This window comes from Punica granatum, chromosome 6, assembly GCF_007655135.1.
Source record: "Punica granatum isolate Tunisia-2019 chromosome 6, ASM765513v2, whole genome shotgun sequence".
Taxonomy (NCBI): Eukaryota; Viridiplantae; Streptophyta; class Magnoliopsida; order Myrtales; family Lythraceae; genus Punica; species Punica granatum.
The window spans coordinates 24923362-24948549 of NC_045132.1; the positions used below are offsets into that span (position 1 = coordinate 24923362).

At 39.9% G+C, this 25188-nt stretch overlaps 3 protein-coding genes and 1 long non-coding RNA gene across 9 annotated transcripts; 1 reads left to right on the forward strand and 3 right to left on the reverse strand.

Annotated features, from left to right (window-relative positions):
• The first annotated feature begins 646 nt into the window (after window positions 1-646).
• On the forward strand, window positions 647-4322 carry LOC116211376. Of its 6 annotated transcripts, none has more exons than XR_004157658.1 (8): window positions 647-1404; window positions 1510-2596; window positions 2703-2773; window positions 2861-3385; window positions 3475-3530; window positions 3718-3780; window positions 3870-3937; window positions 4153-4322. It is a non-coding gene; the product is annotated as an uncharacterized LOC116211376 (long non-coding RNA). The 6 variants fall into 6 exon arrangements; XR_004157655.1 differs by having other exon boundaries at window positions 648-1404; window positions 3749-3780; XR_004157656.1 differs by having other exon boundaries at window positions 2861-3530.
• A 1714-nt stretch (window positions 4323-6036) lies between these two features.
• Window positions 6037-10070, reverse strand: LOC116212406. Its single transcript, XM_031547004.1, has 4 exons — window positions 9432-10070; window positions 7456-7739; window positions 7024-7251; window positions 6037-6919 (listed from the first exon to the last, which is right to left on the reverse strand). Exons 1-4 carry the CDS (start codon window positions 9862-9864, stop codon window positions 6422-6424), a joined length of 1443 nt encoding a protein of 480 aa, XP_031402864.1. The 5' UTR covers window positions 9865-10070; the 3' UTR covers window positions 6037-6421.
• A 4836-nt stretch (window positions 10071-14906) lies between these two features.
• Window positions 14907-18197, reverse strand: LOC116211596 (transcription factor bHLH122-like). Its single transcript, XM_031546046.1, has 6 exons — window positions 17218-18197; window positions 16421-16704; window positions 16178-16342; window positions 16021-16086; window positions 15874-15942; window positions 14907-15753 (listed from the first exon to the last, which is right to left on the reverse strand). Exons 1-6 carry the CDS (start codon window positions 17750-17752, stop codon window positions 15703-15705), a joined length of 1170 nt encoding a protein of 389 aa, XP_031401906.1. The 5' UTR covers window positions 17753-18197; the 3' UTR covers window positions 14907-15702.
• Window positions 18198-19984: 1787 nt separating this feature from the next.
• On the reverse strand, window positions 19985-24563 carry LOC116210843 (pre-mRNA-splicing factor CWC22 homolog). The gene is made up of 8 exons (XM_031544934.1): window positions 24372-24563; window positions 22898-24115; window positions 22583-22772; window positions 22256-22359; window positions 21664-21766; window positions 21278-21570; window positions 20828-21133; window positions 19985-20676 (listed from the first exon to the last, which is right to left on the reverse strand). The coding sequence occupies exons 2-8, from the start codon at window positions 24089-24091 to the stop codon at window positions 20311-20313; spliced, it is 2556 nt and encodes an 851-aa protein (XP_031400794.1). The 5' UTR covers window positions 24092-24115; window positions 24372-24563; the 3' UTR covers window positions 19985-20310.
• Between the last annotated feature and the right edge of the window lie 625 nt (window positions 24564-25188).

Sequence of the window (25188 nt, forward strand, 5' to 3'; positions counted from 1 at the left end):
ATTTGCCTCTACCATACATCAGTAAGGACTTCGAAGAATTGGTAATATCATATACAGTCACCAGAACAGTCTGATTCCCATCGAATTGTGAAAGTATGTTCTCCGTGAAGGACTCAAAATTGAAGACAGCTCCAAGATATCTGGTTCCAATTTGTTACTGAGATAATTCCGTTAATTAATACTTTTCAATATAGATTTCGCTTCTCGTTTGGATTAGTGATGGGGTTTCAGCCTGTGTTCGAATCTTTGGGGTTTCTGAACCGTGTTAATGGAATTCACCGCTTATCTGGAGAAAAAATTATTCCAATATTTTATCTGAACTGTACTCACCCTATAGTGGCTTCAATTCGCTGTTCCAGCGTTGTATTGGGTGGTTTGGTTCTATAAACAGAAAAAGAGAATACAAAGCCAAAATGACAAGATCGAAGAAGCCAGAAAGGAAGTGACAAACTAACTGATCCAGTGCTTCTTGCCTTAAGAATATTTTCACGATCTTCCGGCAGTGCACAGTGGTAGCAGATGCTCATCAAATGACAGATTAGAAACTATTAAGAGTGAACAGAGGAAAACAGGAGAGCATGACTGATATTTTCAGCGGAGAATATGACCGGCACGTACTCATCTTGAACAGGTGAAGTGTCGAGCGCCCCATCAATCGTCTTTATCTCCCATCCATGGTCCCTCTCAAATCTATTCCTTTCAGCATATGCTTCTCCACTCATATATGGATGGAGGATGGTTGTACTGCTGATGTAATTCACGAAAAATTCCTGCATCTTTTCAGGCAGCAAGTATTTACAACATACAGCCTGATCAAACCGTTCTATGAGGATATAAAATGAACTGTTCGTTTCAAATGTCTGAGCCTCGTGTGAGACTTCTTTCCTTCATTTCTGGGCCAGTTCAACAACAAAATCAACAGGAAGAGGATGGCGCAAACCTGTTTGCTGCCGGATGCATTCTTGGGGTAATAAGTTCCTGTGAGGATCCCTATGGCGTGGATGTGATTTAGACTGAATAAGAACTGATTCTGCAGCATTCGTGCTCGCTGATTTCACAGCCTGCCCAGAGATTCCTTTCCTTTCACAGCATGAGCATTCTTCACGACACTGAATACGAAACCGCTAGGAATGCTCAGAAATATGACCCAAACGATAAAATATGTGAAGTTCATCAATATCCAACGTATCAGTGGCTGCTGGCTGCACTCCATCGGATCCACTAGAGCAGTGCACATCATTCCTGCAATGCTTTTCACTCCTTGTAGTCACAAGAATCGCACTTTCTCTAGCACAGCATGTAAAAGGACTTCTAAAGGTCTCCCACTCCAAGGAATTCTCACTCGAACAAGTAGTCTTCTTGATCTCGAAGTGCTTGTTCGTGAATCGAGCTCTGACTGCAAATGTAAGTCAATTTTCTTTTCAATTTTGTCCGATTTTAGTCTGCTTCCAATAACTCTGTTTTTGAGTTTCCCGGCCTAACTCTGATTGACGGCCAAACTATGTCCAGGTTAGTTTCTTTGATTTTGACTTCTTTAAATTGCGGACAATGATGATCAAAGCTTTGCTCCTCTCAATTTCACCGAGCTTCAATCACGTCGATCGGAGGTTCAATTTTGGATTTTGTCATCTCCAATTCCAAATTTCATCTCTATCTCCCTCTTGGTCTCTCTGTCTTCATCTATCTCTAGTGTGGTTGTTTACTGCCACAATGGAGCAAGCAAACCTGTTGGTGGATCCATGAAAACGCTAACCGTAGGTTTGATATCTCTAGCTCAATATCTTCATCTATCATTTGAATGATAAATCACCAATTCCATAGCTTCTAATGATATTTCAGATGTTATGCCATGTCTAGTCTCTATTTGATATTTTGTGTCATTGTTCTGTTCTGCTGCTTCGTTGTTTTTGATCTGTTTGACTGCAATTGCAGAATATATTAAGCTTCGAAAATGATTTTGTACAGAATTACTGAGTCCGTTACTAATGATTGAAGCTGCTAGTTTGCTTACTTGTCGAGGTTATGCGAAGGTAAATTTAGATATTTTTTTTGTAGATAAGTGTGCGTGGACTTTAGTCGGGATATCTAGAAGTTTTCTGTTCTGGATTTGAAGTCTCTGCTTCTGATCGCTATAGATTAATCCTGTGGATATATGTTTGTTTGATTAGCTCAAATCTCTTTTAGTTCATCTTTTTGCGTAACTTTTCTGTGCGTAGATGATCAAATGTATCATATGGGAATAATGGGACTCATTGCTTCGGATATGCCTGATATTGACTGGGAATATGGGAATAATGGCAACTTCTTGTTGTTCCCTGAATATGGGTTGTTTCTAAGATTTGAATAAAGTTGTAAGTCTCTTATATCTTGCATTTCTGATGCACAATAGCCACAAAGATCTCAAACTAAGGTTCTCCATCTGAACGTCTTCTATGTGAGATTTAAGCAGAAAATTAGATATTCAGAAATGTGTAGGCTATCTTCTGACTAGCTTTGTCGAATTCTGATAATGTTGCAGGGGATTTTGAGTTTGAGTGTGGAGCCATGCATTGGCAAGACTCTCATAGTTACTCCTTTTATATTCAATGGGTCTGAGGTATACATGAATCACTGCATTTCCTTTCTTTTGCATATTTTTCAATTCCTCTACTTGTTCTAATGCTTGATGCAATTTATTATGTCTGCTTTTCCCTTGGGATTAGCTTACCTTGTTGCCTGAAGAAGGAAAATTCCTGCATTTATCGAGAGGGAACTTGAGTTTAGATTTATCGCTGTGAGTGTCTACAATCACCTGTTTTACCTATTACTTTAAGCTTCTGTTTTCTGTTCGAGTTTTCAAATGTGGTTTTCTCCCTTGCAGGTTTTGCTTCGCACACTTGACATATGATAATCTAGCTGCCCATGCAAGTTGACCTTTTTTCATGTTTAAATGATCTTATGGTGCTTTCTCTTTGCATTTTATGGCTAGCCAGTGTGCTTTGTCGACTAAATTTCTGATTAGTGGTAACAATGGGCTACAGGCGTTATGTGCTTTTATAGTGATGAGGAATTCTTTCAAGTCAGATATAAAGGTAGTCATTCTCACCAACCTTGAAGATGCCGTTCGCATACATGTTGATGGGCTTCCTTAATTATATAGGACCTGTCAATAATTTCAAGTCGGACTCTGTGGTGATGGACATGAGCAAGCCCTTCCTCAACGTTACGGTCTACGGCTTCCTCAAGATCGGTGTTGTAAATACGAGCGAATCGCTCCACCAATTTCCATCTCCATATTTTGCACCCTCGATTTCCACTGTTTCATTATTCGCTCAATTGTCTGAAGAATTCTCAAATGCAGTGACCAGAGTAGCTGCTGAGGATGCCTACTACTACATTAAGAGAGGTCTTCGCCTTATCCTTATTACTCATGGAATAGTCGATGGCACTACCTGAGATAATGAATTTCATGTAATTAATAGCTTTGACTTGTAGTTGAATTCATGAGGAACTTGTGGAGGAAGTTTATCCTACAACAAGATTAGCACTCAGTGAGTAATCTCAGGCTACCTATTTGGTCTGATCTGCCTGTACTTTCTGTATTTGATGTAAGGTTTGAACTTGTAATTTACTGATGAATGAGTGAATTCTTTGTACATATAAAGGCCATTATGCTGTTTCGACATGGTTTCCTGTATAATTGATTTGTATTGCTAATGCTTTGGAACTTCAATGGAGGGAGATGATGTGATTCATCTTATCAATGCAGTTGAAGATGTACAAAGAAGGTGTCTACTGGGGGTAAGACATTGCATGCAAATTCTGTTGCTACTTTCAAGTACTTCATGAGGTGATGAAACTCGGTTCAGATTCCTTTTATTGGTGAACAGGAAGTGTTGCTGGTGTTTATGACAGGATGTAGTATGGAGTAGAGAGGATCCGGGGTACAAGAGACTGGGTATGCTTACGAGAATTTTTCTGAGAGTCCATTTTGATGCTTTGACAAACTTTCCTCAAAATGAATACATCGTGTGAGAGGCTGTTTCTCTATCATCTGTGACCTTTGAATTGGCTTCTGAAGGGAACGTGATTATTAGTAATTATGTTGAATCTTAATTTTGTTGAATCCTTCGCCCTTTTTATACTATATTAATACTGTTTAAAATTTTGCAGGTTGCCGTAATGAAGCTTTTACGAGAGAATAATTTTTACCGAATAGCCTTTATTTTTTGTTAGTTTAGAGACAATGTTATGGATACTTTTGACTACACATTGATAAGCAAATATTGTGTATGCTTTTGCCCTGGATTATCAGTACAATTACTCTTCTTACATTTTATTAATTTTTACTGAAGTTTCTATTATTAGAATTTTCGTTTTGAAAAGTTTTTTTTTTTAAAAAAAGGATAAATGGATCCTTAAGGTGGCAATTGTATCAGTTACTTCTTACTTGTGGCGGTGACTATAAGAACCATTAAATTTGGTAAATTCATAGCAATTGTAATTGCTACAAAATATAGCTACTAAAAATATAAACCTTTAGTGGTGATTGTTTTAGCCTTTACCAGCAATTGTGTAAATTGCTTCTATAACTTTTAACCACAATGGATTTTAGTGGGAATTGCACAATTGCTGGTAAAAGCTTTTGCAAGTAATTACAATTGCTGCTAATTGTCATATCGATCGCCAATAAAACGATTATATGCAGTAGTGTCTTCACTAGTATTCCTCTGTTATGTTCTCTTCCGGATTGGGGAACTCGATGGATCTTTAGATGTTTCTTGTCTTGATCCAGTCTCAAATTAGGGAACAAACTCTGCAGAAGAAGATGAAACACACTAAGCAAACTGCCTTGGAACTACATGGATCGTAAGCATGTAAACCGAGTACGGGATTGTCACGAAATGTTAATGAGAGGGAAAAAAAATAAATACAAAGTTACCTTCACATAGCTAGGGAAATGGAGGTGCAGGATTGGTAGTCACCTAATTTTCACGGCTGAGAAAATCGAATCTGCAGAACTATGTACCAGTAAGTTGTCGGACTCATAAGTGAAATTGATAAGAAAACTAAACTATATATCTGCTTAGGGAAGTCTCACTGTTTTTATCCGATCAGAGGTAACAGCAAAAATACATGTCTACGAGCATAAATGGAAAAACCTGCCGCAACATGTTCGACCATTTCATGCATACTAAATTGAAGATCTTTTGGAGATAAAACACTCGAGAGTGACCTTGGACAAGAGAGAACAGGGGAGCAGTAGCATGTTTGGACTCTGCTTGGGAGAGGATCATGGGACATAGATAGAGAGAGATCACCGCGCCCACCTTGCATCTTCTCCCTTCTCTCTCTCCGTTTTTTTTTTAAAAAAAAAAATTTAGAATTATTTTATGAATTATGAAATCAATAAATTAAGCTTTGTTCCGGAAAAGCGATAGGAAAAGTAGATGGGGTGGCACTTTACTTCCTTTTAAGTAGGTTGGTGGGTAGAGTGCAAAATTTTAAAGGTTGGAAGGCACTTTGTCTCTATGCTCAAAACTTGGAGGACAAACTGCATTTTACTCTTTTAAGTTTTAAGAGACGTTAAGTACCCTTGACCTTTTATCATAAGAAAGATACCGTGATATCTGTTATTTTTCTTGATTTTTATCTTTCAGCGAATAATCTTGTGAGGAGCAACTTGATATACAGAACATCGAAGGAGCTTTAAGATACAATGGTCTTTCAATTGTTTATTAGCCTGTTTATCTTATGAGACCTCTTAAGTCTAAATAATCTACAGTTACAGTCGCTTTCAGTGCTATGTATGTTTAGGTGCATGATTGAGTCATAAGAAACTTCTCTGAAGAGAACATTGCTTCAGTGAGATCATCCAATTTGTCATTTACTTGAGCCGAAGGTATCCCTGAACTTTCAATCATCGATCCCAGAATTCGAACTGATGTGAAACTCACATTAAAAAAAAAAAAGGAAAAAAAAATTGTAGCATAACCATGTTTAGTTGGAAAGAATACAGCAGCGAAGAGCATAAACAAACAAGATTCCGTATGATTGAACCTCCAGTCGCTGAATCACAGGAAATGTGTTAAAACCTCCATCTTTCTAACGAAATATGATGAGATTCGGAACCAAATTTCGAAGAGGAAACATTGAAACAAAGGGGAAGGTCCACTTGCCATCGGAATATTACAAGCCATATAACATGGAAAAAACGACGTTAAATAGTGCTTAAAAGTCAGTAGATGTCCTTTGTCTCCAAATTCATGGAAGAAGCAGATTTTGTGATGATCAATCCCTTTGCAGTACGAAAAGCACATATCTGCTCTGCTTAAAAGACCTCAACAACTCAGATTGATCTCTACATATTTACAAAGCACAGAGAAAGCAAAGAAGCTTCATGACATATGATATAACATATATTCATCCCCGTACAATAACTTCACACCCAGTTGTTTGGGGTCGAGAAATCATGAAACCTGAATGAGATGTCCCCAGCTGTATCCCTATTGAGTATGACGTCAGGCTTGTTACTGATGGTATCATCATTGGACATGCCGGGAGGGAGAGGCTGCACCTGATTCTCATTTGGCTGCCTTGCCAAGTCGACTTCAGGGGGCAATGGTATTGGAGCAGCCATGAAGTTAGAGCTGTCCGATTTCTGTGGCAAGGTCGGTTTGTCCCATAGGATAAGGTGGATAAGGATGGGCATCTTTGCGTGCCTGTGCAAGGAGAGCTTTTGGCTGAGGGAAACGGTGTCATAGCATCGAATGGCTCCCGTCGAAGAGGCGATCCATGGAAGGACTTTCTGGTTTGAAATCCTGGAGACGGCTAAAAGTTGAGACTTGCTGATGGCTTCCCTGTACAGGTTCTGGAGCCCCGATCTGGTGGAGGGTGCGTCGTCATCTCCATCGATGACAGAAGAGATATAAATAAACCCCTGTTAATTGCAAAGAAAAGTTAAGGCAATTTTCAGTCTGTGTGAAAAACCAGTAACTGTAAGAGCTTAAACTTAAAAAATAAATCGAGGAATAGACAGGAAACCTCTTCTGTGCGGCTGATGGCAAACCCGAGCTTCGTGTCACCTTCTTTGAGCTTGATCTCTATTGGAATCTCTCCTCCGAGAGGAGCATACCAGAGACGAACTGCCCTCACAACTCCAATGTCCACGCCATGGTAGTCCTCGAAACCATACAAGCTCGCATTGGCAAGATTGGATAAATCAGACAATGAACCAGTATTCGCTGTGGAAGAAGCCGTCTCCCCGGAAATCTGTACCAAGTGAAGAAAGTCTACATTATACCAAATTATTGTAAGAGATCAAGTGAATATAATTTTTTGCACAATTCCATGCTGCTCTCTTTATGTCTTTATATTCCAATTTTTCCATTGAGTCTCGTGATGTCCTTATTACCTCGCATCTCTATTCTGGTATGACACGTGATTTTCTATTCCATACCATTCTGGTATGATTACCTTTGTGAGCAGGGACTCGGTTTGAATGTTCATGAAAATGATCGGGACGCCAGAGGCTTGGGATGCATTAAGCCATGCATTTGCTCTAGCAAGGGTGTCTTCCAAGTCATTATATCGAGAGCCAATTCGATCAGAAGCTTTCGGAAGGAAGAGTATGGAAAGGAAACAGCTTGAGTTTGGAACTTGAAGGAGCTGATTCAGCTTCTTCTCCCATCTATAAGAAACGTATCCATCCTGAAGCGGGGTCCTGGTTAGCGCCTTCACCATCCTTGAACTCCTTGAAGCTGCAAAACATGACACACAATCTCAGACATCGAACAATGCTGTCTTAACGTCCCAAATCACATTCATTCCTTTCCTCCACCATACTGTTCAATTTCATCTATATAACTTTCTTTAATGGATGACTTTATTTCCAAATCGACATGATTTTGATGCAAAGCTTCAACATGCTTCGAAAGAAGGATCATCAATGAGGTTAGACACATGCATACGAATGCCAATTAATAGCCTTTTAAATCTTCCATTTATGCATCTTTGTTATGGTTTCGTTCAGAATGCACAGCCAAGATCTGTATTCCCAGTGAAATCAATCATGAAATGCTCGTTGGAGAGAGGACGGCGACAACATCTGAAGTCCGATCGAATCAATCTTTCTAAGGAAGCTGTCCTGTTTCCCTGTAGTGTGGACCAGAACTCGTCGAGTCAAGGAAAGGCAACATGGGACTGAGAAAAAGCAAGCCCACCATGAATCATGACCGGTAAGACAAACTTTTAGGTGAACTGACAGAGACAACACAAGACAAAGTCACACAACTTAGTTAGCAGTCAAATCACACAAAAAAAAGGCAAAAGTGACGAGTCCCATGCGGCTGCTAACTTTCAAAGAAACGGAACACGTTCTCGATTTCATGTTTTCACTCAAAGTCAGCAGAATAAATTCTTTTCCTCTGCAAAGGGGATCAGTCGGGGTGGTTGAAGCCAAATGAAACCCCAATATCAAATCCACAAGGTTCCTAATTCATATGGTGATCAACTTTCCAAGCTGAGCTCGTGCAAGAGCTGTTGCCTCCTATGAATTTTGACCCATCCAAGCTCTTGGTCTCATTCATAATGCGGTCGTGCCCTGAAGAACTATGCTAACAATGCAATCAAATGTTAATCTCACTGATCTTGGGCTAGATTGGGTTATTCTACTACTGCATCCCTACCGAATCCAAGTCAGATAAGCTAACGCAAAACAAACTTAACAGATAATTATTAGTCAGCACGAGTCTCGGAAAGCTTTGAACTTTGGCTAATTGTATGTCCCATGGTATACAGTAAGGCTTCCGTACCAGGACGTGGCAGCATTATTATAAGGCCAACATATAACTTCCTAGCATAGGAAATTTATTGCACCAGAATTAACTTATCGCAACTTTCTCTAGTTCTTTGTTTAGTCTGTTAGCTCTAGGATTTAATCGAGCTACAAGACCAAACGAATCAATCCAATCCTATTTCCATCGAAACGATCGAATACTTAACGGTTACATTGACCTGACTGATTGGGAGAATAACAAGGTTATACTGGAGGTTAAATTCGGATCTGTAGCACCCCAGGGATCGTGTTAGGGTGGCTGGGAACCCGGGACAAGACACGGAAAGACGTAGCCACTGTTAATGCGGCCAACTTCCCGACGAGAGAAACATATCCTAAGATAAGACCCTTTTCTCAATAACATTATATCCGCGATTCGACTCGACTGGCCAATGATGTTACAAAGTTTTAAGCGAGCAGCGGTTCGTTTCGATCCGAATGTAAATGCACGAGACGGCGGCCAAGTAAAGTAGTTGCAGCTGCAATGAGAAATATGGTCGTGTGACGGCCGCCTCACACGTGCGAGGAGGAGCCGCACGCGTGTACGTGACCAATAGAACAGCACTTTTAGGAGCCGAAGAAAAGTCAAACGGAGACTCGGAAAAGTCAGACGAACCTATGAGGTGGAGGCAGTCGGACTCGGAGCGGTCGCAGAAGCCGACGGCGTAGTTGGGGTCGTCGATGGAGCGAAGCATGTACTGCTTGTTCTTCCCGAAGGAGTCGCTGCAGGGGACGATGCAGGCCTGCAGCTCGGAGAACTCGGCTGGGCCCCGGCGGACCCTGACCACGATGGACGTGTCCTTGCTCTTGAATGAGCTGTGCAGTATCTTCTGCACGCCGATTTTCCCGTTCTTGAACGGCGGCCTTATCGTCACCGACCCCCCGCCGATCCGGAGCTCCTCGACAATGTCCCCGGTCTGCAGCATGTCCCCCGTCCACTCCTCCGCCTTCGAGCTCCCCTTCAGGCACTCGATCGACAGCACTATCGGGGACGACGACGACCTTGACTGATCCGATGACTGCGACGTCTGCGTTCGGTCCATTGTCATTATCTCCCTACCAGCAGCTCGATATCAATGAATCGGAGGTGCTTACTGGCTCATCAATTGTTTCTATATATGTATATAAATATAGATATATGCATGTGTGAGTGTATGGGTAGCTTCAGAGAGAGAGAGAGAGAGAGAGAGGGGGGAGGAGCTACGGAAGGAAGGAAGGAAGGAAGATGAGGAAAAGAAAGTGTACGTATGCACTGAATATCAGCTGTTGACATTTATACGATAAAACAAAAAGAGGAAAGTTGGAGTAAAATGTTTTTTTTTTTTAAATACAATTCATGTTTTCTTAAAAATAGTTGTTTATGTTCATAGGACATTGTCTCAGTTAAGAATTCATATAAAATAGCATTAAAATCGATGCTTTTGATCTGCGGCAAGAAATAATAACTCGTGGTTTCGATTTTAACCGGAGCTTTTCATGCACTAGACTTTGACTAAGGTTTTTGGGTTGAGCATGACTCCATGTTTTTCGTGCTTGAGAAGGGATTGATTGATGTTTTTTTGGTTCGAAAATAATGGAAATTTGTTTTGTGAATGAAGAAAATCAATACTAGAAGAGTTTTACCTTTTAATAGGTTGACTCGACTCGACTGAATTAGTCGGAGCTCAATCGAATTTTTGGATACCGGAGTGCTCCCACCAAAAAAAAAAATAGTGAACAATTCACTGACAGAACGATGGGAGGATGATCATAAGTTTCAACCGCAATCGCGGAAGAACAGCTTCTAGAAGTTATGATAATAATATGCAAATTGAGAGAGGACCAAGGAATTATATGTGTTTTCTATTGGTCATGTTTGGAGAGAGGGAGAAAATGTTCATTTATGTATACAAAGTCAAATATTCAGAATCAAAGTATTATATAGGTAGTTCTAACACTTTTTTTTTTAAGTAAAGTTTGGAATTTGAGTTTTTTTAATAAAGAAAATTTATATTAGAAGAGTTTTATCTCTTAAATGAATTGACTTGATTTGAATTCAGAATAGTCGGAATCCGGGATAATGCAAATCGGAAGAAATTTTAAAACCTAGAAGATAATTCCAAAAAAAAAATACTTAGAGGATATTTTTGGACTAGTAGAATATTCAAATGTAACCAAAATCTTCAGGATATATTGGCCAGAGACTTTCCCCAAATTGTAATTATTGGCCAGAGATACTTTGGACTTTCCACATTCTTCCTTCTGCAATCGAGAAATTAGAAAGGAAACCATGATGAGTGAGTTTGAATTACTTCATATCGTAATATATGCATGCATGTAAAATCATTTAAAATTTCTTACAATTTTCATTCAACTCATTTGATTACGGTTATACTTATGGCTTCGTTCTCTATAGAAAGTATGGCCTCGTTCTCAATGGATCAATATCAACCATATTGTGCACTGTCCAAAATATAAGTACAATTGTTCCATAGTAATCATATGGCATGCATCTCCATACGGATCCTGGGATAAAAAGCGGACACATCGATTGACATGTAGTTTCTCAACATCAGCCTAGAAAATATACCCACACCGCATACAAACTCGGGGCATATACAATAGTAGCTTCACGTGGAAGGAGTTTGGCATAATGGTAAAGAGGAGTTTAAGTATCCATCAAATCCTAGGTTCAAAACCCCTTGGAGCCACCGGAGCGCCTTTGGCGTGATTACCCGTTCCGTGTGTCGCTGGAGATTCACGGAGCCTTGGGGATTAGTCCGACGAAGCCCAGACACCCCGAGTTAGCAAAAAAAAATCTCCGAACATGATAAATCTAACCTTTTCATTGTGCATGTATATATGCAGTGAATCAATATATATAGTAAACTAGAATTGGTACATATTTATTATTAAATCAAATAAAAGTAAAAATATAAAATGTGTAATAACATGCATATGGTATTTTAAGTATCCACACCCCATCAATCATGAAAAAAAGAAACTTACGTTCCTAACAATATATTCTTAATAAATTGATTAAAATTCGAAATATCCACAGCATTTGAGTGAAAAATGCATGCAATATTTACTATGGGTTCTATTTAAATAACTAAATCGATGAATCGTAAAAAATACAATTTGTGGCCTTAATGTACAATTTTGACAAGTTAATTTATTAGAACAACAAAATATCTTGCTAACTAACTTAAAATACAAATACTCAAGCACTTGATCCTGAAAATAATTAATATGCTAATTACTTTAATAATTTATATGATTTATTATATTTATGTATATGTATAGCAATTGCATTTATAAAGTGGATGATCTAGGTAAAATACTATATAAATATATGTTTATGATATATTTATATCAAGTATACCATGCTAGAAGAGTTTCTTTCTTTATATGTTTAAAAAATATTACTAAGTAGGGGCGAAGCCAGGAAATTATTTTAGGGAGGGCAAAATATAAAACGAAAATAGACGTGTATATCTCGGGGGCAAATACTTTAACAAAGGCATATTTTATAATATTTTGAGGGAAAATTGGGGTTTTGGGAGAATCTCAGGGGGCCGCCCCTGTTACTAAGGTAATAATCAAAAAAAGAAAAAGAAAAAAAATCTTATAATAATTAAGACTAAAACTTTTCTAAGACTAAAAGTTTCTCACTTTAATAATTTATATGATTTATTATATGCATGTATATGTATATCAATTTTATCTCTAAAGTGGGTGATCTTGGTAAAATACTATATAGCTGTATGTTTATGATATACTTATATCAAGTAAACCACGTTAGAAGAGTTTCTTTTTTTATATGTTTAAAAAATATTACTAAGGTAATTATCCAAAAATAAAAATAAAAAATCTTGTAATAATTAAGACTAAAGTTTTTCGCTATTTTATTATATTTCTATAATTATAAATGAAGTCAAGTTAATTATACATTGGGAGGCTAAAAAGTTGAGATAGAAATTAGAGTATGTCCAAAAAATTAAAAAGAAACTCAAGAGAATATCAATCCTATTAAAATCTTGTGCAAAACTTTCGCTTATGTTTAAAAAATAAGCAACGATGCACTTATGTTAGATAATTAACGCGTCGTATTTGATTATGTTAAAAGCATTATAATATATAAACATGATATATTTTTATCTAAAAAAATATTTGTATTAAATCTTGAATATCTTTTCATTGCTAATATATATAAAAAAATGATGCTAAAAATATATATAAATAGAATTACGAGACATGTAATCAAGCATAATTTTTTTTCTTTTTTTTTTAGTTACAATAGAGGCCTATGAGCATAGTATATAAAATCAAGTATGAAATTATATATTTATACGATAAGTATAATTAATTTTACTAATTTTGATTAATAACATATGTAAAACTTCGTGCAACGCATGGGGTAAACATTAGTATGTTATGATAAATAACAAGTCTCGTCGAAATTTCGTAATTGCAACCTTATAGGGAAATAATGTACATGAAATCATCATGAATATCGTGCAACGTGCCATTCGAAGACCATGAATGAGATATTAATGAATGTCCCTTCTTTTTTCAAAGAATTTCTTTGTTCCCCTCCCTTCTCCTGCCTAAGTGGAAAGATGTCGATCTTGACCCAGACGCATTGACACGAGGATGCGAGATGGTATCGTGGCCTCAACAATTCTTTCTCCCCGGCAGCCAAATAGGGCTAAGGGACCAACCATATGTTACTGTAGGGAGAAGCGTACAATAACATCATAACTTGTCCAAGAATTATCAGCTTTCGTTACGCGGACGACCCCCTTATACCTCGAAGGCCGACAAATCTACGCCGACAACCGAAAGAATAGTGGAGATCTATAATGCACGCTAACGCGGCGAAGAATAATGATATAATTCTTCGCGTGGTGAATTAGAATTTGAGAATTTGGACAAGAAGGAAAATCGCCTGGGTTGGGCCCCACACTAGAATTTCCGGGCTTAATCATCGTTACGAAGACCACTGGTGATCTGAGGAATTTATTTCAGCAGTGTAATTAAAAACAAAACAAAACAAAACAAAAAAGAAAAAAAGAACCTGGGCCAACCAATGAGGGAACCGAGTTGAATGAGATCTGACGTAGCCAGACCCGATGAGGCTGACGGCGGGCTGACGTCGGCCTGGGTTTTCTTAGATGCCCGCTCCGACCGAAGCACACGTGGACTAATCTGACGCGTACGGACATGATCGGTTCTAGTCCGCATCTTGTGCGTCTGGTAATAATCACATGCTCCATATAATCGTCATTGTATTTCGAGACATTATCGATCATGACATTGGCACGAGCAATTGAATTCCCCAGTCAAATGCAAGTGTGGTCGGTTTTGATATCTTGACAGTCCCACAAATTATTTTTAGTAGCTAGGCAATGGCGACAATGCTGTCTCGGCCAGTGATCGGGTAAATTCAAGATGAGTTCATCCCATGCCTTCCATCGACGGCTGTGCAAGAGCCATGCTCATCAACGTTCAAGATATGCCGAAGGCAAAAGCACGGCTTTTGGGTTTCGTTTTCCAAAATCGGTAGGGCTCGGTGGTAATTACTCGAAGCGGCCAAGTGAAAGTCTCTCATTTAGATTCATAATACACAACGGGCCCTCTGGCCCATTTACTGCTTCCAAGATAATCTTAATCCATGGAACCGAAAAGCATGCAGTCGACTGATTGGCCTATTTATTGCCGAAACTCCTTGAACTAGTTAATGTTGGATCATGTTTCGCAGAGTCTTCCGAAATATCTCTTGCCATTCTTACCATAATGCCAAGGCGGGATGATATCTGTCATTGATGATTATGCACCCACTTCCATTGATTAGGAGAGACTATTTGCCGAGCCAAACCATAGTGTCCTGGGCCTGTGGAGACTACATGGATTCCGCCTGCGATTTTGCCCACAACTGATGCAAAGAGCCGGATCAATCGGATGTGTTAAGGCGGTTATCGAAATAACCGGATCCTCCCTACGCGTAATAATTAAAGGGCAAGAATCGGGTGCCGCCAAAAAGAAAAGATGATCTTTCAAGTGATCATCGAATCACCAAACCAAAAGTGAAAGAAAAGGCAACTCAAGAGACCATCCCAAAGGAATTGCTTTTCCCTATATAATCGATTGTGGGGAGGAATGGAATCATTGTTCACTTCACCAAACATTATTCATCATGAAAGAAGAGAGGCCCAAACCCATAGAAAGAAATGCCAATAGAGGAAGGAACAAGACAACATAAGATTGGATCTGATCCCTAAACAGACAATAAAGAGGAGGAAGAAAGAAAGACCCAACAGTGGCCCTCCCCGCCGGTCTGGCTGTCTTAAATGAAATGAGATTAGACCTCTTCTCTCTCTCTCTCTCTCTAACACGAGACCTCATCTCCTCCACTCATTTCCTTCCCTCTCTATTAAGATAAGACTCAGATCCAAGAAGGAGAGCAAAGCAAAAGCAAGGGCAATGGGGTTGTTGGTGGGCCCCCCACAAACTTTCTGCCCTTCTCCCGCCAGTAATGGCCCAGCCATTGACATCAACATGCCCCCACCCCCCCCAACCCCGCAACTAACAAATCCCCCCCTGCCTCTCTCGCTCTCTCCATATTGTACACATAAAATCATCTAACAAAAACTATAATATAAAATCACAAACCTGAGCAGTTGCTGTACAGCTTTCATGTCTTTGCCCTGTTCTTATTTCACTTTTCTTCTGCAGGTTGTGGCTATTGTGGTCGTCTCCTACTGCCCCCTTTTTATCCCTTCACCACCTAACGGCCATCTCTGGTTGACTTCCCACTTTCTTCCCATAATTTGTCCAGCACCATTTCTGCAACTATTCCTCGAGATTTGTCTGTGGACAAGTTAATTCGGGGCCTTTCGATGCTATCACATCTGTCTGTTCGAGCACACGCACTTCAATTTGCTGTCTAAAAGCGCCTGACCAAATAGAAATTCGAGAAGGGTCATCACTTTAGTAGTATCATGAAAGTAATATATTTATTAAAATGGATAATGGATTGTTGTTTTTAAGAAAACAGTCATTGATGTTTTTATTACCTCGACCTGTTCTTGGAGCTCCTTGATGTAATCGACAGCTAAATCCAACATTTCTGCTGTGTTCGTTTGCTGCAAAGAGAGACATTCGATGATTGGTATCTCGTAGATGACGATGAACATCAGCAACTTTGAGAATTCTATGTCTACCTTGTCCATGTTGGGAACAAGATCCTGCAGCTTCCGTATTCTTTCACTGATTTTGGTTCTCCTGACCTGAACAAAGCCGAACTCAATCAGTTAACATACTCATTGATGTGTGCACAATAACCGGAACGGAAAATGAGGACGAGCGATCAATCTTTACCCTCTCAGCAATGCTTCGTGGGTGCGTAGCGCACCCCCTCTTGGCCCGAATCTTGCACGGGACTGAATCTTGAAACTGCAGAAGCCTCTCAATCTCCAGTGAACTTTTAGGGAGGCTCGAGTGGTGAGCTAAAAGAGTGGGAGGATCTCTCCTCCCCTGCCCCTCCTGAATTAAAATCAGATTTCATCACAATCAGACAATAGAAAACAAATGAAGCTATTAATAAGAGAGAGAGAAAAGTACCTCAGCTTCCGATGCATTTAGACATGAATCATCCCAGGAACCAAGCGGGAAACTCGCATCATAGTTAGTACCATCACCTTCATCAAAACCTCCACCTTCAGGGCTATTAGTACTCTTCCCTAAGCCCTTGCTTTCCATTTCAGCAATCGGACTCATCTTCCCCGAAGACAAAGGTTGCCCGGCAGATAGATAGTTCACGGCGTCACTGAATCTGGGAGCGGGAGAGTAGGATGTTTCTCTAGAACTCGTACCGAAACTTCCCATCCCTCTCATAGTACCATAGCCTGCCACCCCGACAAAGAATCATCAAAGTCCAGCTCACTTGTCATAGTTCATTTCAGAAACAATCGCCGCTGGGGTATACGATCCAAAGAGCCACAGCTCGAGCAACTTGATCAGTTGCATATTTAGCCTCGGACGATGAATACAAAATTTAATGCAAAGACATGGCCAAAAAAGTGCTAATAAATATGCGGCAAGTTGGAATGAGAAGAAAACATATACCAAATCGAAACTTCTTGTCTTAGCATCTTTTTTTTTAATGGAAATATTAAATTACGCTCTCTTTGTCAAATTGGATTGTTCCCAGCAGTCAAGTACCGAGATCATTCATTTCATTAGCTTTTGTCTCTCTCAAGAATTGCTTCGTTTGTTGTTTGTACTTCCCACCGTGCAGGAGGAGAAAGAAGGCAGACACATGATTGCAGAATAGTGAAAGGAAGAAAAAGGAAAGTTGCAGACAGGGAACAGACACAGAGAGAGAGAAACCCTTTTCTATGAGTTTCCGAGACAAAGACCTTCAATGCTGTTTGAATTGTTCAAGAAAAGCCCTGCAGGTGAGCTGCTCTGCCTCAGAAGACCTGAACTGTTACTCCCACTGCCAATGGAGCCCACGGCCCGGTAGTCCAAGCTCTGGTTAGGCAACGCTCGGTGGTGAGAAGAGCTCTGGTTAGGCAACGCTCGGTGGTGAGAAGAGCTCTGGTAATAGTTCTGAGAAGAGGAAGCGGAAGCAGAGTAGCTGCCCTGCTGGGGTTCTTGTTCTAGCTTCGGTTGCCGCGGAAAAATCTCGGCTTTACTCTTCCCCGGCCCAGGAACCTCCGGCTGCTGGCTACCCGCCTCATCCCTCGGCCGGAAATCCCCCGACATGAGGCCGCTGAGTATCCTCTCGGTCTCGGGGCTCGTGGGCCGGTTGAGGAACTCATCATAGAATTCTCTCTCGAGCAGATTGGTGAAGTAGGAGCTGGGAGCTGATCTGTATCTCGTTAGGCCCGGGTTCGTCTGCTGCTGGTTCTGAGCTTGGGATTGAAAGTTCTGAAAAGGATCGGACTCCATGGCTTCTCTGTCACAACACCAGCAAAGGTTTGTGCTTTCAGAGCATTGTGCTGTCGGGAAGTTGTTGCTTCAGCTCACAATTGCAGGAACGGAGGCCAATTCCTGAGGTTCGAGTTCTTGCTGGGGGAAGGAAGAGATCAGACCAAAATCTGATGACGACCCACCAGAGCTTTTCTTGGTCGGACTGCTCCGAGGAATGAAGTGGCCGGAGAGAACACGCAGAGGAAGAAATCAGTCTGTGACTGAAAGTTCCTAACTGTTTCAGACAAGCAAGGTTCGTTCTGATCTCAGAATGATGCCATTGAGAGAGAGAGAGAGAGAGAGAGGATGAAGAGTGGAAATCAGTCATGTGGAGAGGGACATCAGAAAAGGCAGAATATTGTCTTTCAAGCTTCCTACTTTTTGGGTTACCTGAGCTGAGGGGAGAAGCTGTTTGTGGAGGTCCAGACAATGAAATGGAAAGCCCCCATTTTCAGCTAGAAAAAGAAAATGAGTCTACCAAAAAAAAAAGTTCAAATAGTTGGATTTTTATTATTTTTAAATTAAATAAAATCTTATATTTAAATTTAAATCTTATAAATGAAAAAAATCTTTAATTGGAGTGATTTAGACTTTGTTTGGGAAACTCCATTCCATTCTAATTATAAATAATTATATTTATTTGGAATTGTAATGATTGTGTTGTTGAATTATGAAAAAAAATAGAAAAAATAATAAATAGTTGAGATAATTTAATATTAAAAATTAAATTGAATGGTAATTAAGATAAAAAAAAATTAAAAAAAATAATAATAATAGTATTATTGAATTGAAGAATAGTGAGCTTAAAATGAAGTAAAATTTTAAAAAATTATTCATTTATCAAATAAGGCTTCACCCTCGATGAGCCGACTGAGTTTGATCAGCTTTTTGATACCGGAAAAAAGAATGATTTTGCTTTTCTTTTCTTGCTCCCTCTCTATCTAACAAGTCCTTGCGTTCACATGTTATTGTGGAGCAGCCCCTAATCTATTTTCTTCTTTACATATGACAACAATACTTTTTCCTGCGTGATTAGAGTCCACACTTTTTCTAGTTGCAATTTCGATTAATGATTATCACGTCAAAATGATGAGAGCAACACTTTTGTTTGTGCAAGAAAAATGAACATTCGTAAGCATGAACTTCTAAAAATCATCTGTCAAACTTCATCTCTCTAATTAATGAAGAAACATCTCGAACTAGAAGTAAAACGATCTCCCATTCTATCGTATTAGGTTTAATGAACTGGCAGTCAATGGAGAAGGAATCAAATCTCCATCAATTTTGGAAAAGGGATTACGCATCACTAACGTGGATTATTATATGTCACATCTTGGTTTGGCAATGAAAAGGTTAAGAAAAAATTAAGGACAGTTTTATTATATTTTATCTTAACTGAATTTATATATTTTGGCAACAACAAAAGTCAGACCAGGCACAATCATTATTGGCAAGTGTCTTTTCCGAACACAAAGACAATCCCATCCCTGCTTAGGGTGGACTTATCTTATGATAAGAGGGGCAATTCCGCCTTCGTGGCTTCACCGACAACGTCGAGATTATTTTCACTTGCGGGGAAGGGTTTTCCACACCTTTATGCTAGAAATATCATGTCTAAACCTCGATTAATTTAGCACATTCATATTACGACTTAGGAGAGCTTTTGGTATCCTGCCAGCGGCACGGTAACGCTGGCTTTACTGCCATTAGATTCGATATTTCATTTATTTATCAATCCAACGGCTATATCGTCAGTATTATCATACCGCTGATTGATGCCAAAATCTTCCTACGGCTTAATATTCAAGAAGTAATGTCTTTATTGCGAATTCTGTAATAATAAGAGTATGAAAGGCACTCCCGCACTTCCAGGTCACATCCTCTATAAATTATATGTTATCAGATGTCAATGCCCTTCCCGTGTTCGACGATTTATGTGCGGCTAATTATGTAATTACCCGTACCATCACTGTCATTGCCTCGTTTAGACCCCGAAAAAACAAAACATTAATGCCAGCCCATCATCTCAAAAATAATGTAATTTATCAGTCTGGAACCTATCAGAGTCCTCTAACGTGATTCATGAACCTTAACTTACTGAAATTAATTAACAAATCTTTCTCGATTATGTGAAACATATGATACGTACATATCAGATCACTACACTAAGTGACAAATCAGCATTTTGAGTGGGAAAATTTACAGGTAATGTTGGCATGAAAGGTTCTCCTTTGCTGATCTTTATTTGTATTTGGGCATCCAATTTGATGATATTAACTTACATCATTCATCAAATATTAGTATGAGTCTCGATTTGCGAATCCGTAGAATATCGCCACGAACTAGCGGAATACAAGTCACTGATAAAACGGGCAATAATGGTACACCGTAACCTGATGACACAACAACCGAAAAATATCAGTGAAAGCAAACGGGGAAATTGCTGATGTTGCAGATGCTGCTATTGACGGAAGGTCTGCTTCACAGTCAAAATACTAGGCAGAACAACTATTTGAGATTCGTATTCCTCTTCGGTACTAATCTCTTCTCCTCCGCTTGCTGCGTCTTCTCCTGTCCCTTTCACTTCCATCGGAGCTAGAGGAACCCGAGTCGGATTCAGAGTCTTCTTCCGAGCTTGACGTGTCGGAGCTTCCAGATTCATCTTCCGACTCTGAGCCTGATGGTGCTGCCTGCTGCTGCTGCATGATGAGGCGCGGCATGTTCTTTAAGTACTCCCTCAGGTTCTCAGTGATGCCACCAAGACCGATGGAGGTGAAGAAGTTGATGGAAAATCTCGTGTTCTTGGGGTTGTCCTTCGGGAAGATGGACTCGAACGAATCCTGCATAGTCGGATCGTTGAGACGTTCATTTAGCAAGCGGATCCCCAGATGCTCCGACAGCTCCTGCAGTAAGGAAAACAGATGAGAATTAAAGTATGAACGCCTTTCTTCAATCAAATTATCCCCTACTACGCATTACACACAAAACTGACAACATGGGATGACTCGGACCAGAGTGGAAGAAAATAATAAGTGCCGAAGCTTTCTAACTTACCTGGAACAGAATTTTGATGAATATACGTGAGGAGGAAGTGGTGTCCTCTTCAGTCAATCGGATATAAGCCAAAACATGCCATGGCAGAGCATCAGTTCCAAGCAAATGAGCAAAGAACTTTGCCACGTTTCTCAACTTATTGGTCTCAAGCCGATGGATCATAGAATATTGCTGGACAAAGCACTTCTCGAAGTTCTCCTGATGGACTTTGTTGATCATGCAGAAACGCTGGCCCAACAGACCATAGTAGCGGAGGTAAGTTCTCTCCTGACTGCAGCACTCTAAAAGCATAATGCACAGCTCCATCTGCGAAAACAATGCAATGCGACAACAATCGAGATTCTCAGTAAATATGCAAAGTAAAATAATCAACAATGAGCAGAAAGATGATAGCAAGAAACAGGAAGTCAGAAGTTGTAATGCTGCAACTTGAAAGAGACAATGTCTGACCTCTTGCCCTGGCTCTAGCTTAATTTTCAGCAGCTTATGCCCAGCTTCCTCAAAATCCACACTTGACATAATAGTGAGATAGATTGTCCTCCGGAGATTTATAAGATTAGTTTCAGTCTCATCCCTAATTTTCATCTCCTCCTCATCTTCTTCATCAGATTCCTCATCAGATTCATCATCTGACCCTGCATCGGACTCATCTTCTTCCTCCGACTCGTCACCCAGTATGCTTTTCTTTATTTCCTCATAACGCTTCTCGTTCTCCAGAAACTGAGGATCAGGCTTGAAAATATCTGATCCACAGACAACGCCAATAATCAAATTCAGAATATCTACGTAAATAAAATTTCCGAAAAGAAAATGTTCAAGTCAATGTTGAGACATACCAAGAGCAATCTCAGGGTCAACTGGATCCTCCAGTGATATCTCATGCGTCCACTGGTCTTCTGGCTCGACAAGATCCAACTCCGGACGAACAGCCGGGTACCCCTATATACACACAAAAGAACCAATAGTTCAGCACTTGCTCTACAGTGCATTCTGAAATTAACCGCGAGAGATTTTTTAAATACAAGTTCTGCAAGGCTTAAGCTTTGAGAACTCAGAACCGCAGTCCTTTCTTACGTAATATTTAATATGGCACACTGGAAAATGAACCCTTTTTTTTATTTATTAAGATTTTGGAGAAGTCAAAGCAACTTAAGGCATCAGCGATACATCTAAAATCTTTCGACTTCAAATTCCAAAAAGAGAACATATAGCCTCTTTAAGTATTGTTTTCAGCAGTTCATTTAACAAACTAGAAAAATTACTTCTATCTCAAAGTTTTAAAGAGTAGAGAGAGAACCATTTGAGAGAGCGATGGTTTTTGGTTCATCAAACAGGGTTATACAGAATTCACCGAATAATCAAGTAGACTGGATAGCACAAACATTCAAAGTGCAATTCAAATTTCCAAGCAATTAAAAGATACCACACCTGAAACTTAGCCTTCCTTATTGCAAAGAGACCTTCAATCAAAAATTGCACTCTCTTGTCTATTTCACCCTCATGTAGGATTCCACGAAATCGTTCAAATATACCTGCATTAATTACAAAAATTTTAAATAAAATGTTAATCAGATAAGCATAGATCACTCTACATACGGTCATTATCTTATGAGAAGAAAATGCACAGAATGAATATTTTCAAAAAAAGAAGGGGCCACAAGAAAAATCTTAAAAGTGACATTTTGCGGCATAGAAGAAAACCGAAACATGGAAGAGCAACATAATTTGAACCCATAATTCCAACAGAATACCCACCATGTAAGCCTTTTGGTGAAACATCTTGAAGCATTGATCCACATTCAGTCACAAATCCAACCGCCACTTCTACGCTATCGTCAGTTGGCTTCTCGAGCAGAACTGTTAACAGCTCTAATGCGATGATTTCATGAGCCACTTGTTGATTTACCAGATGGGCTATGAACTTAACAGCGGCAAGCAATTGAGGCTGTTCGGCAAATAAGACATTTAAGCGGGCATAAGAGCATGCAGAAAGATAGGCATATGCAAATATGATCATCAACTTAAAAGTAGCATCACATGATGCAATAGCCAAAAAGAAAAACATCATACCTTGTCGTTCCGTTTATATGCTCTCTTGAGCTGCAAAACAATCCTTCTCAACAAAAGCTCACCCACCTCAGGAAACTTTGTGTTCACGACAGCAACCAGTGCAGCAAAAACATCAGTAAATCCAGGAGAAGCCATTTGAGACTTCATACAAGACCGGCAAAACAGACCTCTTCCACGGATCAAATTCTCAGCAAAGAGCTCCTGAATGATATTTTTTATATTGGTTGCATTGACCTTGTTAACAAGACCATTTATACTCTTGCGAAGAGCATCCCATGTCAACCGTTGGTACTCCATGCTACTCTTGTCTTGAACCTCTTTCATCATCCGAGCTAACTTAAATGGGGGAATATAAACTCCTCCACTTCTGCCCAAACTCGAGGCATCAGGATTTGTATTGTTTCCTGGCCCTGTTGATTGTCCAGCTGACTTTAGACTTTCAGGCTCTTTACGATCTCCATCTCCCTTCTCCTTTTCCCTACGAGTCTCCTTCCGTTCATCTTCCTTTCTGTCCTTCCTGTGTTTCACATCACCACCATCATACCGCTCCCTGTCATATCCACCATGAGCAGTCCTGCTTCGGTCCGATCTCCTATTTGCATCCCTATCATCCTCATCGTGTCGATTCCGTCGGGAATGGCTATCTCTATATCTCTCTCTATCCCTATCCCGCCGATCACGCCCATTATCATCTCGATGGTGTCTCCTTCTATCCCGCGATTCCTCACCCTCCTCAGACACATCATCTTCTTCCACTCCTCTGCCGTCCTCATCTTTCTTGGTTCCTCGCCTACTACTACCATTTTCATGCCTACTCCGACGGCCATCCCTTTCCCGTCTATCTCTCTTTCTGTCTTCCCATCTATCATCTTCTTCAGAACTCTCCCTATCTTCCTTCCGTTCTTCTCGCTCATCTCGTCTAGCTCTAATTTCGTATCTAGAGTCCCTGCCGTCAGCCTTCTCCCTATCTTCCGTCCGTTCTTCTCGCTCATATCTAGAATCCCTGTATTCAGCCTTCAACCTATGTTCTGGCCGTTCTTCCTGCTCGTCTCGCCTCGCTCTACTTTCATATCTGGAGTCCCTGTCACCATCCCTCTCCCTATCTTTATCCTCACGATGTCGACGGCGGCTATGCCTGCTCCTTTCGCCGTCGGAATCATCGCCACCCGATTCACTGCTGTACCTTCTCGCCATATCACTGTCGACTTAACTCGATCCCTGAACAAGCAAGAACCCTTCAAAATTAGCGCCAGCACGCACAAAGACGATGACAAAATGGGGGCACGGGGGCAGGCAGCTGACCCCAATGAGATTGGGGAGTAGGCAGTCCCCAACTAAAAATTGATACTTTCTCCAGCTTGAGCTGGGATCGTAAACATCAGGGAAACAACTAATTGGCAAATTGAATGACCCATAAGCTAACTAGGGAAACAGAATCGAAGAATTTGCAAAATGGAAAGACAGAAACTCTCACCTAACCAAATTGTAACGGCAGAGCAGATGCAGAGGCGGAAGAAGTTGCAGTCGAAGAGATCAGATGTCGCCGAGAGCAGAGATGCAAGCGGACGAAAACGAAGGCTCGGGATCAGCTTCACAACCGGCCGGAGGACAACGGACGAGCAGCAGAGCGGGGAAGATGAGAAGAACAGAAGAGGGTTTAGGAAGGGAAGACGATAATGGCCGACATGGGCCTGTACGGAGGCCCAGGAGACAATTATATTAGGCCTTACACAGTCGGTCCTCTTTTTTTTGGGGGGGAACTTCCTTCTTATTATTTTCCTACCAGAAAAGAAAATACAAAAAATAATCTAAACAAAAATGTGATTTTGGGTTCGTAATTCGTCGAAAAAAAATATATTATTCATTGATTATTTTGGGTTAAATCTTATATCTGGATTATATAAGGGGGGCAAGTGTAAGGAATATGGGGAAAATCAAATTGAAAGAAAACTGTTTTCGATAATTGTAATTTCAATATGGAACACTAAGAAATAGATTTAGAATTTTAGTCGAAGACATGATTTTTTTCCCTATATAACCCTTTCAATCACTTTAATTTCTTGATAATTTTTAATGATTGTGTAAAAACATATATCTTGTTCGATTAAATTGTGAACTCTGTAACTTTTTAATATTATTATCTGCATATGCATTATGTTGTGCTCATAGTTCTAACACTAATGGATGAACTACGTTAATAACAACATATATAATCGTCGCATAGCAATATTCATATTAACATACGACATGTAAGATTTTATATATGGACAAAGACATATGGATCAATAATT

Coding starts and splice junctions, on each gene's coding strand:
- LOC116212406 (XM_031547004.1), bottom strand. CDS start 9,864: ATGACAATGGACCGAACGCAGACGTCGCAGTCATCGGATCAGTCAAGG. Junction 7,740..9,431: donor CGACTGCCTCCACCTCATAG/GTTCGTCTGACT, acceptor CATGTTTTGCAG/CTTCAAGGAGTTCAAGGATG. Junction 7,252..7,455: donor CCGAGTCCCTGCTCACAAAG/GTAATCATACCA, acceptor CACTTGGTACAG/ATTTCCGGGGAGACGGCTTC.
- LOC116211596 (XM_031546046.1), bottom strand. CDS start 17,752: ATGGAGTCCGATCCTTTTCAGAACTTTCAATCCCAAGCTCAGAACCAG. Junction 15,943..16,020: donor TTGTTCCCAACATGGACAAG/GTAGACATAGAA, acceptor CTCTCTTTGCAG/CAAACGAACACAGCAGAAAT. Junction 15,754..15,873: donor AGCTCCAAGAACAGGTCGAG/GTAATAAAAACA, acceptor CTATTTGGTCAG/GCGCTTTTAGACAGCAAATT.
- LOC116210843 (XM_031544934.1), bottom strand. CDS start 24,091: ATGGCGAGAAGGTACAGCAGTGAATCGGGTGGCGATGATTCCGACGGC. Junction 22,360..22,582: donor TTCACCAAAAGGCTTACATG/GTGGGTATTCTG, acceptor TAATTAATGCAG/GTATATTTGAACGATTTCGT. Junction 21,571..21,663: donor TGACCCTGAGATTGCTCTTG/GTATGTCTCAAC, acceptor TCTGTGGATCAG/ATATTTTCAAGCCTGATCCT.